The 20,730-nt window shown below is 42.5% G+C and overlaps 1 protein-coding gene across 3 annotated transcripts in view; it reads left to right on the top strand.

The window, feature by feature from the left end:
• UPF2 (UPF2 regulator of nonsense mediated mRNA decay) overlaps positions 1-20,730 on the top strand; it is a 103,539-nt gene that overhangs the window by 48,901 nt on the left and 33,908 nt on the right. For all 3 annotated transcript variants that reach the window (XM_058669476.1, XM_058669475.1, XM_058669474.1), the window contains exons 9-11: positions 7,810-7,918; positions 13,870-13,983; positions 18,784-18,900. In XM_058669476.1, coding sequence (XP_058525459.1) covers positions 7,810-7,918; positions 13,870-13,983; positions 18,784-18,900 — 340 coding nt within the window. The remainder of the gene's footprint in view (positions 1-7,809; positions 7,919-13,869; positions 13,984-18,783; positions 18,901-20,730) is intronic.

Raw genomic sequence — 20,730 nt, forward strand, 5'->3', positions numbered from 1 at the left:
CCCTCAAGGACTTGATCCATTTGCCATTGCTTTCCCAGGTCATAAACAGGAAGCAGGATTGGAAGTGGAGCATCTGAGTAACAAATTGGCATCCACATGGGATGTTGGCACTGTAGGTGGATGGTTAGATTGATATGCTACCACACTGGTCCCAAATAATTAAAATTAAAAAAAGAAAGAAAGGACAGGATTCTGCATAGGAAATCTACCAATGAGTGTTTTTTAGAATAATTTATGTGAAAGATAAAATTACACAAAGATCTTCTATCCGCTGGTTCATTTCTTCAAATGGCTGCAACAGCTGGGGCTATACAAGGTCAACTCCAAGCACTGGGAGCTTCTTTTGGGTCTCCCACATAGATGTAGGGAGCTCAGTTGGAATGTAACAACTGGGACTCAAACTGGTGCCCATACAGGATGTTGACATTGCAAGTGGCAGCTTACCCTGTTAATATCAAACCACCAGCCTTAGAAATCTATTAATGTATGTATATATGTTTTATTAGAGGAAATCAGAAACTATATGAATATTCTGTTACCTCTTTAAAAGTATGATAAATTAGTCCTTGATAAAATATGTATTTTAGTATTATAAAAATTGAGTGTTATACAGCTGGCATTAGGTACAGTGCGTTAAGCTGCTGCTGCATACTGGCTTCCCATAGTGGAGTGCCAGTTCAAGTCCTGTCTGCTCCACTTCTGATCCAGCTTCCTACTTATGCACCTGAGAAAGCACCAGATGCCCCCCTTTGAGTGCCTGCTAGTTGCAAAGGAAACCCAGATGGAGTTCTTAACTCCTAACTGAAGCCTGGCCCAACCTTGGCTGTTGTGGCCATTTGGGAAGAAATCTAGAAAACGAAGTTCTCTTTTTCTGCCTCTCACTCTTTCTCTTTCTCCTTCAAATAAATAGTTTTTAAAGTTGAATACTATTTTCTTAAAGAGAGTAATGTCTTAGACTAAATTCTGACAGTGTGTTTGCATAGGATACCAGAGAGGTATCTTTTATTTTTAACACATACAAGCTTACATGTGTATGTGGGATATAGTGCATTCCTGGCACTGTTTTGAGGGTTAGTAAACAGTCTTTATAAATCTTAGATTCTAATGCACAATAGGGTTAAGGATAAGATAATCTTGGTAGAAAGTGGAAATTTCTGGGGCTAGCACAATACTCAATAGGTTAATCGTCCATCTGCAAGTGCCAGCATCCCCTATAGGCACCAGCTCATGTCCTGGCTGCTCCGCTTCTTTTTTTTTTTTTTAAGATTTATTTTATTTTTATTGCAAAGTCAGATATACAGAGAGGAAGAGAAACAGGGAGGAAGATCTTCCGTCCAATGATTCACTCCCCAAGCTACCACAACGGCCAGAGCAGAGCCAATCCGAAGCCAGGAGCCAGGAGCTTCCTCCAGGTCTTCCACGTGGGTGCAGGGTCCCAAGGCTTTGGGCCGTCCTCGACTGCTTTCCCAGACCACAAGCAGGGAGCTAGATGGGAAGTGGGGTCATTAGGATTAGAACCGGCGACCATTTGGGATCCCGGTGTGGTCAAGGTGAGGTCTTTAGCCGCTAGGCCACCATGCTAACCCAGCTACTCCGCTTCTAATCCATCTCTCTGCTAATGGCCTAGAAATACAGTGGAGATGCAGAAAAGATTCCTATCTCCTGACTCTTGGGTTTGGATCAATTCAGCTGTGCCTTTGCAGCCATTTGGGGAGTGAACCAGCAGATGAAAGATCTTCTCTCTGCATCTGTTTCCCTCTGTATAAATCTGCCTTCCCAATAACAAATTTGTAATACTTATAAAGAAGAAATAGAAAATGGTTAAATTTCTGTTTTTAATAATAGTAAAGGGTACGGTACTTGGGAGTTTTTAGAACTCCCAAGCTTTGCAATTTTTATTTTACTTATTATTTATTCAAAAATACAGTGTTACAGGATGTGTGTTAAGTTGGTCAGGGAGAGAGAGATCAGTCTTCTATCCTGTGATTTAATTCTCTGATGACTCCAGTGGTCAGGGCTAGGCTGTCCTGAAGCCAGGAACTTCGTCTGGGTCTCCATGTGGGTACAGTGTTCCAAGGATTAGACATTTTCCCCTGCTTTCCCGAGTACATCATTGGATAGCAGGATGGGAAATGGAGTCGCCGGGACTTGAGCTAGCACCCATTTAAGCTACTGGCTTTGCAGGTGGCACCTTAACCTACTGTGCCACAACGCTGCTCCAAGGTTTGCAGCATTAGAAAATATACAGAATGGATCTCTTGGAGGCAACTACCCGTAATGAGGGAGCAAGCAGGACCAATATTTAGGAAAAGCATATTACACCCAAAGCAAAGAATTGCAGTCTCTGCCATCAGTGAGGGCCTGTTGTGCCCAGAGCAGGTTGGATCAACCCATGAGCTCACAGCTTCTTAACTTCTCCAACTCACCCCCACTGTTGAATCTGTTTTTCTGATTTCTAGCTGTGATCTTAGGGATCAGCAGAATTGAGGAATAGATTTTTTTTTTAGATTTATTATTATTGGAAAGCCAGATATACACAGAGGAAGAGAGACAGAGAGGAAGATCTTCCATCCGATGGTTCACTCCCCAAGTGAGCCGCAATGGGCCGGTGCGCGCCAGTCCGATGCCGGGAACCTGGAACCTCTTCCAGGTCTGCCACGCGGATGCAGGGTCCCAAAGCCATGCGCCGTCCTCGACTGCTTTCCCAGGCCACAAGCAGGGAGCTGGATGGGAAGTGGAGCTGGTGGGATTAGAACCGGTGCCCATATGGGATCCCGGTGCGTTAAAGGTGAGGACTTTAGCCGCTAGGCCACGTCGCCGGGCCCAATTTTATTTTTTTAAAGATTATATTTATTTTTATTGGAAAGGCAGATAGAGAGGAATATCTTTCGTCCGATGATTCACTCACCAAGTGAATGCAACGGCTGGTGCTGGGCTGATCCAAATCCAGGAGCTAGGAACCTCCTCCAGGTCTCCCACTCAGATGCAGGGTCCCAAGGCTTTTGGGCCATCCTCGACTGCTTGAACCGGCAACTATATGGGATCCCAGCGTGTTCAAGGCGAGGACTTTAGCCGCTACACCATCACCCCAGGCCCGATGAATAGATTTTAAAATCTTGCATTTGAATTTGGCAGTTGCTTTTGAACTAAACTATTTCTGAGAACACCTTACAGGAAATACTTCCATTTTGTAATTTCATTAAGGATTGGTGTTTTTGTGTTTTGTGTTTGATTTTCAATATTACAGGAGTTTAACTTTCTGCTGATAAAACAGTTTAAATAAATGTTTAAACTTTAAATGTTCTGACTCAGAACATTTCATTTATTTATTTTTAAAGATTTGTTTATTTCAAAGAGTTGTACAAATAGAAAATTTCCAGCTGCTGATTTAGTCTCGAGACAGCCACAATGATGGCCAAAGCCAGGAACTTCCTGTGTATCTCCCTTGTGCTAAGTTCTGCTTTTCCCGGGTCGTTGGCAGGGAGCTGAATCAGATTGGTGCAGCCAGGACATGATCAGATGCAGCTTTACAGCTGTGTCACTGTGCGTGACCCCTTGATTTTGTTTTTGAGATTTATGTATTCAGAAGGGAGAGGGAAGTCAAGATCATCCATCTACCTATTCATTCTCCAAATGTCCACAGTGGCCAGGGCTGTACCAGGCCAAAAGTCAGGAATTCCATCCATGTCTCCCACGTGGGTAACCATCGCCCAGGTACGTGGATCTAATTCTGCCTCCCCTGATTCATTAGTAGGGCTCTAAAGTAGAAACAGGGCAGCGGGCCCGGCGGCGTGGCCTAGCGGCTAAAGTCCTCGCCTTGAAAGCCCCGGGATCCCATATGGGCGCCGGTTCTAATCCCGGCAGCTCCACTTCCCATCCAGCTCCCTGCTTGTGGCCTGGGAAAGCAGTTGAGGATGGCCCAATGCATTGGGACCCTGCACCCGCGTGGGAGACCTGGAAGAGGTTCCAGGTTCCCGGCTTCGGATCGGCGCGCACCGGCCCGTTCCGGCTCACTTGGGGAGTGAATCATCGGATGGAAGATCTTCCTCTCTGTCTCTCCTCCTCTCTGTATATCCGGCTTTCCAATTAAAAAAAAAAAAAAAAAAAAAAAAAGAAACAGGGCAGCCATAGTCTGAACCAGCACTGTGATTCAAGATGCTAGCATCAAAAATGGTGGCCTATCCAATATGCCAAAACATCCCTCCCCCAAAACATTTTTGAATTTTAGTATAATGGATTTTAATGTCTTTTTTTTTTTTCATTTTTTAAAGAAGAGTAAAGGAAAAAACCTTGAAAATCAGAAGGGAGATATCTTCTATACACTGATTCACACCCCAAATGGCTGCTGCAGTCATGTCTGAACCATTCTGAAGCCGAGAGACAGGAACTTTTCCCAGGTCTCTTGTGTGAGTGTAGGGACCCAAAGACTTGGGCCATCATTGGCTTTCCCAAGCCATTAGCAGGGAGCTGGATTGGAAGTGAAACAGCTGGGACTTGAACTGGCACCTATATGGAATGCTGGCACTAGAGGTAAAGGGTTGAACTGCTCTGCCACTGAGCTGGCCCCTGTTTTATTCATTCTTTCAGAAAGGGTATGGTTCATCTTCCAAAAACTGTTAAGGTACAGTGCTGCTGTACTCTTTCAGCATGTGTTTTCTTATTTTTTCTTTTTAACTTTGTTTTATTTTTTTTTGTTTTTGATAAATTCATTGTATTTTTTTCTGATGATTGCATAGTTAAGAAGGATGCATGCCCATGTGAACCACCAGTTAGTGTGAGGAGGGTCGAGGAATGGGGGAAAGTGAATGAGACAACTGCCTCCAATCTTCTTTTTTCTTGTGGTCTAGGGGAGAAGTGGACAGAGAAAGGGGAAAGGCTGCTGTTAACAACCCTACATCAATACCCAGGAATGGGAGAAGGCCACCTGATGTAATCTCAGGGTTCCCAATGTGGAACATGTTCAAGGATACTGCTTAAGTGGTTTTGATAGTTCTGAGATGCTGTTGATTTCATTGCTTCAAGGTTGAGGAAGGAAATTCTTCAAAGTCCTTTGGCTGACATAATCCACCATAGAGTCTCGATTTGCCAAGATGCTTTTTCAGGAGAGCTGTCGAATTTGTTCTGCCCTCTGTGGTACTAGATGGCCTCTGAAGGCCTCAATTAACTGGTTGTTGTGTCCCCCAAGAGCATCTGGGCATGTTGTCCACTGCACAAGCCTCAGGAACAATGGAGACACAGTTTTGACACATATGCTTCACAGTCAGACCACATATCCTGTGATTTTCACCATGGTTGGAGTTCAGAGTCCAGCGGTCCAGCTGGGGGAAGGTCCCCAAATGGTTCCAGAGGTTATCCCAGAACTGATTCCTGTGTGCCATCCAGTGTGGGGTCTGGCTCAATCCATCACCCACATCAGTCTCCATACCAAATGGTGGTTGCACTCACCTGGTCAGTTGTCCCCAGTCCCGTCTAATACTCAAACCAGTGGTTGCTGTGGCTACTCTAACCCTGTCCTCCATACTGCCCTCATGCACACCAATGGGAACTGCAGCATAGTCCAAGTGACCCCAACATCCCCACTAGGCCTGTATCCTGTGCATGGCAGTATGTACAGCATACTGATCCAGTCTGTTTCACACCCCATTCAGTTCTCATATATGTCAATGGGCATTGAAGCCTAGCTCAACCCAACTGACCCCGCTCTCCAGCCCACAGTTATGCTGGCAGGTGCTACTGCCTGTCTAGCCAGGCCCACCTCCATCCCTGGTTCTCATGCTCAGCAAAGGGAGTTGCAGTCCATCAGAGAGGTGTCTACAGTTTCCCTACCAAGCCCACTCCCAGCCCAGGATCTTGTACTTTCCAGGTGGTTTTATGGTCTAGTTTGATAGGCCTTGCTCCGAGTCCCAGCACTTGCCAATGGATACTGCAGCAGAGCCCAACCTGCCTGCTATTATTCTGGCTTGTGCATGCACCAACTGATACGGTTGCTTAGCCCAGCCTGGCGCTCCCCCAACCCAGCTCACATGCAGATTAACGGATGTTGCCACCCTGTCTAGCCTGATTTGCCCCCAGTCCCAGCTGTCAAACTCAACAGTGGGAGAGCTGTAGAGGCTCTCCTTGCTGGGTTCACCGTCCATCCTGGGTCTTATGTGTGCTCATGCGAGTGGCCCAGTCTGACATGGCTCTCCTCACCTCAGCATCTACCAGTGGATGCTATAGCTTGTCCTGGCCTGCCCCCAGTTCCAGCTCATTCTGGTGGGTGCTTCAGCCTAGCAGCCCCCAGTCCCAGCCTGGCCTTCTTCATCCTGTCCTGATTCTCACATCTGCCAGTGTGTGCTGTGAACTGGCATAGCCTGGCCCACTCCCAGACCTGGTTCTTACAATCAACTGCAGGGACTGCATCCTGACAGAATAGTTCCTCAAGTTTCTCTAATATTCTCTCATTTCTGAAATGATGAATGTAATATTCACTTCATAGGATCATTATTAGAATTTATATGTGTGTACACATACATATTTGTATCTACATGTACATATATATGTATATAATCTAGGACAGGACATAATATGTTAGTATGAACATAATAAAGTTCACTTTTTAAAATAAAATATTCACTTCATAGGATCATTATTGGAATTTATATATTTGTGCATGTATATATACACACAACACATATATATAAGCTAGGACAGTGCATAATATGTTAGTATGAACATAATAAATATAAGTGTTTTTTTAGACAGTTTTAACCGTCAGAAAAGTACCATGGTTTAAGTTTTTTCCACTTTATCCTATCTTTCTAATGTGTCTCAGTGCTTCCTTCACCATGCCATTTTTTTGGTATCAGGGTTAATCTGTGTTTGCTGGATATTTCCCAGATCTAAATCTAAGCCTTTCATGATATGCAGTCTTCCCTGTCAAACCACTTTAATGTCTTATTCTATAGCATAGTGATTTATTTGAGGATAGTCAAGTCTTTAAGAGTTTTGTTTCTGTTGTAAATTTCTGCAAGCTGCCACAATTTTTCAGCTTTGTTTCTGATCTGTTCTTTGTGAGCTATCATTACTTGCTGTTGTCAGTACAGCTGCTTTAATTAGTTCTTCACTTGACATCTTCAGCATCTGATCTGTTGAACTACTGAATTATTGAGTGGTCTAGTTTTATACAGTATTGCCTAACACAGTAGTGGAAAGTTACTTTCAGCTTATGTGGTAAAGCTAATGAGCCAGATACAATAGTTAATGCTGTTGTGACTGTTGGAGTAGGTGGCAGCACAGGTGCCACAGACGTTCCTAACCTAAGTGTGAGGGTCAGATTGTGTTCTGTGATGAGAAACACATTTGTAGAGTTGGCAACTCTATAAGGACTTCTGCATGCTTTTTTGGTTATGGGTTATCCTCTTAGACTTTGGAGACCAAATTATTTGTTCCAAGAAAAATAAAAATAATTTCACAGTGTTTTATATGGTTTATGTTATCTTTAGTTGTAATTAAACGGTTCCTTAGTAATTGAAAATTTAAGTCATGTAAAAATTTGTTGCCTTTTTCTACTTGGTATTGTTTGTTTTGTCAGAATTAGTGAAATTACAGATGTGTGGTAAATGCATTGAGTGGAAAGTACCAGATTAATAATAAGCTTTCACAGAACTTACAGCGTTTTCTGATACTTAATTATGATGGCAATAAATAGGCATGTCTATATTATGTTAGTTTTTCTAATCATTTAATGTTTTACTATATCTGAGAAAGTTTAAATTTTGAGATGGATTATTTCTGGAATGTCTTATGCATGTCACATAACTTTTGCAGGCTGGATTTGTTACCGTTTTATGCAAGATTGGTTGCCACATTGCATCCCTGCATGTCTGATGTAGCAGAAGATCTTTGTTCCATGCTGAAAGGGGATTTCAGATTTCATGTACGTATTTAAGCATTTATCCTGTAATATATGTATATATTCTTATAAGCTGAATGAGGATTCTTTAGCTTTAAAACAATTATTTTGTGATAGGCATATTTTGAAATATAAATAGAAGCACAACAGCTGAGAATGTATGGAATTCCACATTTTTAGGATGCATTTTTTTACACAGCAGAGACAGTGATTGAAAAGTGACAGTCCAACTGGGAGATGAGCCCATTGCTCTACTCCCTTATTCTCCTAGAGACAGTCCTTTGCTTTTATAGAATAAAAGCTGTTCTCCAGAATCAAGACAGAGGTCTTATTGGTGTCCCCAAAAGAAATAGGGTGCATTTTCCATAGAATACCTCTTTATTTGAAGGGGATCAGAATATGTGTGGCATAAAAGGTACTATAAATTTTGTAGTTTCAGTGAAGGCTCTGTGGCCTATGTTTTATTGATTCCTGCCTTAAGAATTTTATCTTGGGTATTTTTAAATCAGCATCTTTGTAACTGTGAAGGACCTGCCACCAGACAGCTTTCCTTCCCTCCTACACTCATATTGGTTAGCTACCTTGTGGAAACAATGGTTTCAAATAGAGGCTTGAGAGGATGGGGTTATTTTGGAGGCGATGATATGATAGAAAAGTTAACATTGATAGTCTGTGAAAAAGCATGGAATTCAAGTGTGTGTTAGCCCATGGAGAAATCAGCCTTGTAAAATTTAGTTTTATGGTAAAGTTGCTCAGAGTGCCTGTAAAATTCATAATTGCTTAATGCATCCTTTAGATCAGTAGGATTCCTGAGCATCCAGAAGGGCACAATTCCTGATGCCAAGAACCTTATATAGTTGCGGGAAACAAGCATAATTATTCACAAAAGCTAGAGTGAAAAATAAAAAAATCAGTCTTTAGACAAATAGTTGTGAGAAGTGCATACTAAATTGTCAAGTAAACTGTTGGAGAGAGTGCTTTTTTTTTTTTCTCTTAAAAGATTATTTTTTGATGTTGTTTACATAGTTGACATGAGGGCCACTGAATAAGGTGGAGCGGGTAGAGGGAGGTATGGGAGAAGGTGGGTGGGACAAATGCTTCCAATTTTCCTTTGCTCCTATGTCGGGGGGTGGGGCAGGCAAGGGACTGGGATTGGGCTCCTCCCAGCTGCCCAATACATCAGTCCTCAGTACCCAACTGGAGCATGGCCACTTGATGTCATCCCTGATGTGGAGAAGAATGTTCCTAGGGTATTAACTTGAGTGGTATTGATAATTCCAAGATGCTGTTGGTTTCACTTCTCCAGGGCTGAGAAAATCTTTCTAAGGTCCATTGGCTGACAGAGTCCACCCTAGTGTACCCAGACACTTGCTGCCAGAGCTTGGCCAGGAGAATTGTTCAACCTGTTCTGCTCTCCATCCTTTTACATAGCACTCATGTCCTCTGCAGGCCCAAATGAACTGAGGGTCATACCCCACTAGCACCTGGGCATGCCGTCCACTGCACAGGCATCAGCAGTCAAGGAGGCCCAGTCTCAACACATGCAACTTCAAGGTCAGACCACAAGTCCTATGATTCTTCCTGTGGCTGGAGTTTTGAGTCCAGTGGTCCTTTTGGGAAGTCCCCTAAGAAACCTTACCTGGGGTGACCCCAGACCTGATTCTTGCATGTGCCAGCCAGTACATGGTCTGGTTCAGTGTGTCACCCATATCAGCCTATGCACACACTGGTGATTGTAATTGTCTGGTCAGTTCCATTCCCAGCCCCATGTCCCATGCAAACTGATGGGTGTTCTGGCCAAACCCAACCCAGTGTGCCACAGACCTGGCTCTTGCATATACCAGCGGGAACTGCAGCCTAGCTGCAATGATCCCCAATACCTACTACCAGGCCCACCTCCAGCCCTGGTTCCTTTGCATGCCGGTATGTGCAGCAGGCTTGCCTGGTCCGACTGTGTCCTAGTCAGGCTTTTATATACCTATGGGTATTGGAGCCCAGCAGGGCTATCCCCTTAGCACCCCTACCAGGCCTGCTCCAGTCACAGATCTTGCATATGCCAGTGGTAGCTCTGTCCTGACTGTCATGGCCTATCCCCCTTCTTGGCCCTTGCCATCAGATGCTGAAGCCTAGCCTGGCCTTCCTCCAGTCCCAGTTCTCATCAGTTGGTGGTGCCGCCTAGTCCTGCCCAGCCTGCTCACCTCTCCAGCTCTCCTGCAAACTGATAGGTGTGAAAGACTAGTTGGCATAGCCTGCACCCCATCCTGGCTCCTGTGCATGCCAGTGTTCTTTGGTTTGGCCCAGCCTTGCCCAGCCTGCCCCCGAGCCAGCTGGCACACCTACCGAAGAGTGGAGCAGCCCTGCCCAACCTAATCAACACATCACCCTGATTCACATGCTCACCAGCAGAAACTACAGCCCTGTAGAGGAATTCCCTAAGTTTCCCCACCAAGCTTACTTCTGGGTCCCAGATCTCAAGCATGCCAATGGATGCTAGGCCCTTATCTGGTATAGTCCACCCCCAATATTTGTGTATGTGGCTGAATGTAGCAGCCCAAACTGCCTTACCAACACCGATTTTTGGTGTGCCTGTTCGTTTTGCAGCCTGGACCAGCCCAGTCTCTTCCCAACCCAGTTTCCCATTAAGTGAGGGTGAGTTTTGTGGTCATGCCTGGCTCAGTCTGTTACCATCCCAGCCCTTGAGCAAGTGCTCAGGTGGTTATTGCAGGCCCACAGGAGCGAGCCCACAAAATCTCACAGAATCTGCCCTTGATACCAACAATCCCAGCTCAGATCTCCCATGTGCATTGTTCTGACCCAGGAAAGTCCTCTGGTTTCTCTCCTCCAGAGTACCCTATCTTAGTCCCTTGTTAACCTGCAAGTGCAGTAAACCCCCAGAAGTCCCTGCTGGAAGTCCCCCAGAAGTCACTGCTAATTTGTCACATTCTCCCTCAGTGGTCCTCCTTCCCACACAAAAGTATTGTTTTTTTCTCTGCTCCCTTTCTCCCTAAGATTTATTTTTGCAGAACAAGTTAGAGAAAGAGAGTTGTTAACTTTTGACATCCCAACTCTCAAGGCTGGGTCAGGTCAATACCAGGAGCCTGGGGCCCAGAGTAGTAGCCTAGTGGCTAAAGTCCTTACTTTGCATGCGCTAGGTCCCATTTGGGTGCAGGTTAGTGTCCTGGCAATGCTATTTCCTTCCAGTTCCCTGCTTGTGGCCTGGAAGGGCAGTGGAGGACGGTCCAAAGCCTTGGGACCCTGCACCTGTATGGGAGACGTGAAAGAAGCTCCTGGCTTCAAATAGGCTCAGCTTCGGCCGTTGTGGCCACTTGGGGAGTGAACCATTGGATGGAAGATCTTTTTCTGTGTCTCTCCTCCTCTCTGTATATTTGACTTTACAATAAAAATAAATAAACCTTTAAAAAAAAGAGAGAAATTGAAACTGTGAAGATTAGAGACCAGGACAAAATCAAGTTACTATTCTCTCTGTGACTTAATTTTATTTTCTTTAATGATGCTTTTGATTACATTAAGTCTTTTTTTTTTTAAATTAATTACATTGCATTATGTGACACAGTTTTATAGGTACTAGGATTCCCCCATCCCCTCCCTAAACCCTCCCCCCATGGTGGATTCCTCCACCTTGTTGCATTACCACAAGATCAGTTGAGATTCTTTCATTTCAAGCATATACCAGGCATAGACTCCAGCATCTTATTGTCCAGCCAAATTCAACAGCTTGTTGGAGAGGCCATCTCTGGTCTGAAGGTAGAGCTCGCTGAGTATCTTCCCTATCAATTAAAAGTCCCAACCTAACTAATCAGCAGCAATTTGCAATGTTATGGAATTAATTGACATAGAATTGAGTAGATTACATTAAATCTTGAATAGCTTGTGATTTGCCAGGTTTTTAGTTACCATGATTTTGAAATTATTTCTTGGTATCTAAAGTGTATATGAACCATTCCCTCAGCTTAGGTGTAGAAAGTAGATACTTAACAAGTAAGACAAAAAATTTCTATTGAATTGTTAGCTGTCTAGGTATTTGAAAGTGTAATTTTTATGTAAATGGTTGTAATGAAGTGTGCCTATTTTTTTTTTAAAGCTTTTTTTTTAAGATTTATTCATTTTATTACAGCCAGATATACACAGAGGAGGAGAGACAGAGAGGACAGAGAGGACGATCTTCCGTCCGATGCGTGCCCATCGAAAGCCAGGAACCTGGAACCTCTTCCAGGTCTTCCACGCGGGTGTAGGGTCCCAATGCATTGGGCCGTCCTCGACTGCTTTCCCAGGCCACAAGCAGGGAGCTGGATGGGAAGTGGAGCTGCCGGGATTAGAGCCGGCACCCAGATGGGATCCCGGGGCTTTCAAGGCGAGGACTTTAGCTGCTAGGCCACGCCGCCGGGCCCGAAGTGTGCCTATTTCAAATCCCTGCGTATGTTTGTGGTAAAATTCTCAATTAATGCAAGTTTTGGGTTTTAATATTAATCTTTCGCTTGTTCAAGTCATTTGACATCCTCACAGTTTTTTGCTGTTAACTGTTTAATCAAAATAATAATTGCTGTTGTTCTTAAAATCTTGTCATGTGGGGAAAAATGACAGATAGTATTATCAAAGGAGCTTAACAATAAATGCAGGGAGTGCTATATTATGGTTATTGTTCACATAAAAGACAGGTTTGATTTTCTGAGGAAAGTTAATTCTTAGATTAATTCTAATTCTGTTGCTCTTGATGTTTCTTTTTTTTTCTTTTTTTTTTTTTTAAAGATTTTATTCATTTTTATTACAGCCAGATATACACAGAGGAGGAGAGACAGAGAGGAAGATCTTCCGTCCGATGTTTCACTCCCCAAGTGAGCCGCAACGGGCCGATGCGCGCCGATCCGAAGCCGGGAACCTGGAACCTCTTCCGGGTCTCCCACGCGGGTGCAGTGTCCCAATGCATTGGGCCGTCCTCAACTGCTTTCCCAGGCCACAAGCAGGGAGCTGGATGGGAAGTAGAGCTGCCGGGATTAGAACCGGCGCCCATATGGGATCCCGGGGCTTTCAAGGCGAGGACTTTAGCTGCTAGGCCACGCCGCCGGGCCTTTGATGTTTCTTTTTACACTGTTCAGCTGTTATGGGATTTTATAGCATTTAGTATTTATTAAAATGTATGCCCTAAGTAGAGGAATTAAATTTACAGAGCATTTGAACTTTAGCATTAGGAGCATGACTGGTAATAAATGATCTATAATTGGGCTGAATGGTTAACTGTAGAAAGTTTATAGTAAGAAGTTTGTAATCATAATACACTAGCTAAGCCTTAGTAACAATTATACGTTAGTGAGATCTGGGCATTTTTTTTTCTTAAATTTATTTATTATTTTTAATTCATTAATTACATTGTATTTTGTGACACAGTTTCATAGGTACTTGGATTCTCCCCACCCCTCCCCAAACCCTCCCACCATGGTGGATTCCTCCACCTTGTTGCATAACCACAGTTCAAGTTCAGTTGAGATTCCCCCATTGCAAGTATATACCAAACATAGAGTCCAGCATCTTATTGTCCAGTCAAGTTCAACGGCTTCTTAGGTATACCCTCTCTGGTCTGAAGACAGAGCCAGCAGAGTATCATCCCGATCAATTAAAAGCTCCAACATACCATCAACAAAAATTTACATCATTATGGAATTAATTGACATAGTAATGAGTAACCAATATGGTAAAAGTAAATGCGAGTTCTTAACCACCTTCTGTGACCACCTCATTGACATTTCAATTTTAGTTTATACACAACATATAACATAAGGGCATTTTTGTTTTTACAGCAGAGTTTACTAGTATCTGTATTAAGCAGAGCAAAATATTCCTAATTTAAACCTGGAAATTATACCCAATTTATTTTATTTGGGGAGCATTCAAACAGAATAACATTTGCTATCACTGAATGTTGATTTTCCAAGTAATATCTTTTTCCTCTTAACTTGTAGGTACGTAAAAAGGACCAGATCAATATTGAAACCAAAAATAAAACTGTTCGTTTCATTGGAGAATTAACCAAGTTTAAGATGTTCACAAAAAATGATACATTACATTGCTTAAAGGTTAGTGCTGAATTATTTGATTTTTTAAAAAATTTTAATGTTTATTTTTTAAAAGATTTATTTATTTCTATTGTAAAGTCAGATATACAGAGAGCAGGAGAGAGAGAGGAAGAGCTTCTGTCTGATGATTCACTGCCCAAGTAGCAGCAATGGCTGGAGCTGAGATGATCTGAAGCCAGGAGCCCGGAGTCTCCTCTGGGTCTCCCACGTGGTTGCAGGGTCCCAAGGCCTTGGGCAGTGCTTGACTGCTTTGCCACACCACAAGCAGGGAGCTGGATGGAAAGTAGGGCTGCCGGGATTAGAACCGGCTCCCATATGGGATCCCGGGGTGTGTGCAAGGTGATGACCTTAGCCACTAGACTACCACGCCTGGCCCTAATTTTTATTTTTGATGATGTTTACATAATTGATCAAGGTGGAAGGGTTGAGGGTTAGGGGAAAGTGAGTGAGACCATTATTTTCAGTTTCTTTTTTTCTTCCTGTATCTGTAGGAAGAAGGGAGATGAGGGGAAAAGCATCACCATGGGGAATGGCTACCTGATATCAACCCAGGGTCGCTGTTACGGATCTGAGGGTTCTGGTTATGTGGTTTTGATAGTTCTGAAATGCTGTCAATCTTGCCAATCCAAGGATGTCCGTTGGCTGACATAGTCGACCTTAGAGTCTGCATTTGCTAGATATTTGCTGTCATTGCTTGGTTGGGATAGTTGTCCAGTTTGTTCCTCCCTCCTACCTCTGCTATGATACCAGATGTCCTCTGCTGGCCCCAATGGACTGCCATAACTTTCATGTGCATCTGTGGCTGCCATTCACTGCTCTGTCTTTTCCACTGAGGAGGGCTCCCTGAGCTGCCTGACCTCGGCTTCATCAGACCCCCACCTCCACCCCCAGGACTCATGGACCTGGCACCTACTGTGCATGTAGGCCAGAGGACCCAAGCCAGGTGACCCAGAACCCCACATCTGGAACTAATGGACTCCACCCCATATCGCCCAAGTGGGCCTAAGGACCCATGCCAGGCAACCTGGGCCCCTCTGAAACCTCCCACCCCTGGGGCTTACGGCCCCGGCCCCACTACATAGATGGACCTAAGGACCCAGGCTAGGCGACCCATGTCCCACTGTAACCTGCGCCAGAGGCTCATAATCCCAGCACCTAACATGCACGCGGGCCCAAGGATCCAGGCCAATTGATCTGGGCCTTGCCAGCCCCTCTGCCCCACTCCTGGGGCTCATGAACCAAGCACCCTGTACACAGGTGGGCCAAAGGACCCAGGCCAGGTGACCTGGGTCTCTCCGGAACCCCTCCCCCACGGCTCACAGACCCGGCAACCCCCCACATATTTTTAGAAAGAAAAAGAAATAGTCTAGGTGACTATACTGGCATACTGGTATGGTTAACACAGATTTGACATTATCCAGGTCAGGCTGTCCACCAGCTATTAGCTGCATTTCTACCAGCAGTGTAACACTTGCCTAGGTACAATGCGACCTAGGCCATTGTCTACAGCTGGGTTTTTTTTTTTTTAAGTTTATTCATTTTTATTGGAAAGCTGGATATACAGAGAGAAAGATCTTCCATCCGATGATTCACTCCCCAAGTGAGCGGCAGTGGCTGGTGCTGCGCCGATCCGAAGCCGGGAACCTGGAACCTCCTCCGGGTCTCCCATGAGGGTGCAGGGTCCCAAAGCATTGGGCCATCCTCGACTGCTTTCCCAGGCCACAAGCAGGGAGCTGGATGGGAAGTGGAGCTGCCGGGATTAGAACCGGCGCCCATACGGGGTCCCAGGGCATTTAAGGCGAGGACTTTAGCCGCTAGGCCACGCCGCCGTGCCCTGTTTTTTGTTTTTTAAGATCTACTTATTTTTATTGGAAAGGCAGATTTATAGAGGGGAGATACAGAGAGAAAGATCTTCCATCAGCTGCTTCACTCCCTTAGTGGCCACACTTGGAGAAAGTGGGAGAAAGGTTGTGCAGAAAATGGTGCAGCCACGGCACAGGTTCACATGAGGTGAACAGTGGTGAGCCAGGACCTGGGGCTGCATAGACTGTATTGGAAGCGTAACACAAGGGCCCAGGTCTGACACAAGTGATTACATTTGAAGAACTGGGTATCAAACGTGATCAATGAAATCAAACTATAGACACAGCTTAGACAACTGCCCTAAGGAAGAGAATCTGCTAACCAGAAATACAATGAACAATAGTAAAAGAATAGAGGCACAGTGACTATTACTGAGACTCAAGTGAAAAGGAGCAAAAGCCTTTGTCAACCTTGAAGTTAACTGAGAAATGCATCGAGGAAATGGAGAATAAACAATTCAGAAAACTCGTTATAAAGCTTCTTATCAACGAGAAACACATGCAGGAACTTAAGGAATTTGTCACCAGGAAATAACAATTCTGAAACAAATCAAGCAGAATTATTAGAAATTAAGTACAACAATGGAGCAAATTAAAAATTCAGTGGAAAGCCTCAATAAAATGAATGAGGCAGAAGGAGGAATCTCGGAAGATATTTCTTGTCACAATAGTGAAACAACCAAAAAGCTGGAAAATAGAGCTGACTCAAGCCAAAAACAGTATTCAAGAATTGTAAAGACACTACTAAAAGGCCAAATATAAGAATTATGGGAGTTACAGAAAGAAGCTGGTTTTAAAGATGTATTCAATGACATATTAAATGAGAGTATCCCTTATATGGAAAAAAGAATTGGGAAAACAGTATACAGGAAGGATAGAGAACTCCCAGGAGGACTGACCAAAAGCGATCATCGTCATGATACATGATAATCAAGCTCTCTTCAATTGAACATAGGAAAAGACTCTTAAATGTGCACATGAAAAAGTTAATTGACATACAAAGAAATGCCAATTAAAGTCACAGGAAACTCTAAAGGCCAGAAGAAAATGGAGTGACATATTCCAGATTCTAAAAGGAAAAGAACTGTCATCTCAGAATAATTTACCCAGCAAAGCCTTCTTTTGTCTTTGAAAATGAAATAAAATTCTTCCACAGTAAAGAAAAACTGAAAGAATATGCCTTTTACATATTTGTCCTACAAATTATGCTTAAAGATGTTCTCTTAACAAAAAAAAGGATAGCACACACAAAAATTAAGGAAAAATGTGAAGAACATCCCAGTAAAAGGACATCAAAAGACTAAACCAAATAATGAACATCCCATTACAAGAAGGACTGAATTACTACCCATTCATATTAACCCTGAATGTAAACAGTTTGACCTCATCAGTTAAACGTCACAGACTAGTAGACTGGATCACAAACCAAAACCCATCTGTTGCCTACAGGAGGGAGATGCATCTTACCAACAAAGATCAGCGGACACTGTATTTCATGGATTTCAGTGTTTTGTTTTTACTTTCATCAAAACAAATTACTTTTTCATTAAATTCTTCACTGACTCATACATAGGTCATACAGTAGCAACATTTTCTTCAAGAAAGTTCTTGATTTTCTTTTTCATCGGAGACACTTTAGTCATTCAGTAGCATGTTATTTAACTTCATGGCACTGTAAATTTCTGTTTTTCTGTTGTTCATTTTGTTTTCTTGCTCTTCATTTAAGGGAATGTAAAGTAACCATGTAATAGAGACTCATATCCAGATGTGAGGATATAATGCAGTATGCATCTCTACTTCCAGATCAAAGATGGACTGTCAATGAAACTGAAATATATCTTGACAATAGGTTGCTGGACTTTCTCCCAGTATCCATGTTCACAATATCAGGATACACTTAAATAACCAAATGATGGACTTATGACTGTTTATGAAGAACTGTACTGTTGTAGTAATATAGGGAAAATCATGGGGAGAGAAGGGGTAAGGAAAATCCCAGAGCTTATAGAAGTATATTATAAGATAATTATAAAATGAAAAAAAATGGAGATTTATCTTTATTAGAAAGGTAGATTTACAGAGAGAAGGAGACACAGAGGAAGAACATCTGGCCACTAGCTCAATGCCTGGAGCTGAGCTGATCTGAAGCCAGGAGCCCCAGGAGCTTTTTCAAGGTCTCCCACTCAGGTTCAGGGTCCCAAGGCTTTGGGCCATTCTCTACTACCTTCCCAGGCCACAATCAGGGAGCTGGAAGGGAAAGCAGTCGGGACATGAACTGGTGATCATATGAGACCTAGCATATGCAAAGTAAGGACTTTAGCCACTAGACTAATTCTTTGACATTTGATATTGGTCATTCATTTAGAAAAGTTGTTTTTCTTCCTCTCTGTCTTTCCTTCTCTTCTGTAAATCTGACTTTACAATAAAAATAAATCTTTAAAATATATATATATGAAGATATGCTTCTAGATTGAAAATCCATTTCTAGAAATTCATTCCAAGATAATCAAATGTGTATAGATGAACTGCAAGGATGTTTGTCATATTTCTAATTACAAGAAATAGAAGATTTTTTGGATGCCTAAATAAACGTTTGCTTGAGCCAATAAAGCCAGATTATTCAATGTTTGAATTTGTTTATGTATAGAAAAAAAAGGGGAGGATAAATGCTAAGATGTTGTGGTAATATGTTTCAGTTATAATCTGCTACAATGAGCAAATAATAGTTTCATAAAAATAGTGTTAACTCATAATAAATAGAAAAAAGACTTTGATGTTAATTTCCATATATCTTCCTGATGAAAAAATACCATGCATATGAAGACTTTAACTTGAATCTATGTTTCACTTTAGAATAAGTTATTACGCACATTCAGTGTATTTCTTTCTGCTATGATTAAAGTGTGTGTAGTTTTTTTCATCATTCTTATTGTTCCAGATGCTTCTGTCAGACTTTTCTCATCACCATATTGAAATGGCCTGCACTCTCCTGGAGACATGTGGAAGATTTCTTTTCAGATCCCCAGAGTCACACTTGAGGACCAGTGTGCTGCTGGTAAGAGCCTGAATGTCCTGCTTCAAGCTGAAGTTCTTGATTTGCTTCTGATACTTACTGGAGTGGGTTATCTTGCTCTGTGTTAGGAATAATTCTGCCTAAATTAGAACCTCACATACTTCAGAGCTGCCATCGCTGGAGAACTTTAGTCATTTTTCTCACTTTGCTGCAATTGAGCTCACAAGATTATAAAAGCAGAACTAAGTTCAACCTGTAGAAGCTTTGATAATGAACAAGTACTCTTAATATATACTATATTGAAGCCATCTTTATGGTTTTTTTTTTTTTTCTGGGTACTATTGCAAACCATCATTACTGTGACACATTAGCTTAAAATAGAAATTTAAATTAAAATTGTAAGATAAAAGCTTGTAATATGTAGAAAATGCCAGTTTCCTGATCTTTTTGTGATGAATAAAGATTCATTTCACTAAAAAAAAAAAAAAAGATAAAAGCTTGCAAAATAATTTTGGGAGGGCATTATTTTCTAAACTACTTAAGATATTGATATAGCCATTTTTTGTTGAGGATTTATTGCATTTATTTCATAGTTTCTAGACATTTACATGTGCCCCCTGAGGGGAACGGAAAGACAGAGAAACAGAGAGACACAGAGACAAAGGGATAGAGAGAGAGCCTGAGACTGCATGTGAGGTGAATAGGGAGGTAGTGGTGTTTAAAAGACTGTTGGCGTAGGAATCTGTGGGCATTAACTGTCATTGTGTCGGTATAACTGTTTCACAGCTTGTAAAGCTTATGTTATTTCTCCTGGCTATCTTGTATTATTTTAAAATCTTGTTGTGAGCATGAATATTTTCAACTGATGCCATTTAAAAGGAAGAAACATGTGAATTAATTTCTGTGATATTTGTAGCTGATCTGCAGATTGTCTCAAGTCTTCCATCACATAGGTCATAAAAATAGTTCATCTAAGTTCAAATCTTACTATAAACAAGGGAGCAGTCCTCTTTTTCCTGTTGAACCCAGACTGGTACAGTTAAATGAAATACTGTATAAAAGTAATATAGAAACCAGAAGAAATAAACTTTTTTTTAAAAAAAGATTTATTTATTAAAGATTTATTTTTTTAAAAAAAAAGATTTATTAGAAAGCCAGATATAAGAGAGTAGGAGAGACAGAGGAAGATCTTCTGTCTGATGGTTCACTCCCCAAGTGGTTGCAACGGCTGGAGCTGAACCCGAAGCTGGGAGCCAGGAGCTTTTTCCGGGTCTCCTACGCAGGTGCAGGGTCCCAAGGCTTTGGGCTGTCCTCAGCTGCTTTCCCAGGCCACAAGCAGGGAGCTGGATAGGAAGCCAGGCCGCCAGGATTAGAACTGGCGCCCATATGTGGATCCTGGCATGTTGAAGGCAAGGATTTTTACCACTATGCTGTCGTGCTGGGCCCATAAAGTTATTTTTAATACCTCTGCTTTGTTTATAATTTTGAATCCTCTCAGTTTTTGTGTTAGGGAAAACATTTGTAGCAAAATGAGCTTGGTTTTTCATTGATTTTCTTGATTTCTAGATAGAAGCCATGTATTTTTAGCCTAGGATATTATACCCGATCAGGAGGGATGGTCTGATACACAATTATGACTCCTCAAAGTTGTCCACATCAAGTAAACAAGAGCTAAACACGTAGTCCAAGACAGCATTGTAAGTGTTTATTGTATCTGCAGGTGATAGATATCTGCAGCAGATTCTGTAGGTCAAGAAAGATCTTCCTTAATGGCTACATAGTATTTCCAGAGTGCAGACTGTGAGCTCTGAGAGAAGGCGATGGTCACTGCCCATCTGTGGTTAACATTCTGTGGTTAACAAACCAAATAAG

The sequence above is a fragment of the Ochotona princeps genome, chromosome 10, assembly GCF_030435755.1.
Source record: "Ochotona princeps isolate mOchPri1 chromosome 10, mOchPri1.hap1, whole genome shotgun sequence".
Taxonomy (NCBI): domain Eukaryota; kingdom Metazoa; phylum Chordata; class Mammalia; order Lagomorpha; family Ochotonidae; genus Ochotona; species Ochotona princeps.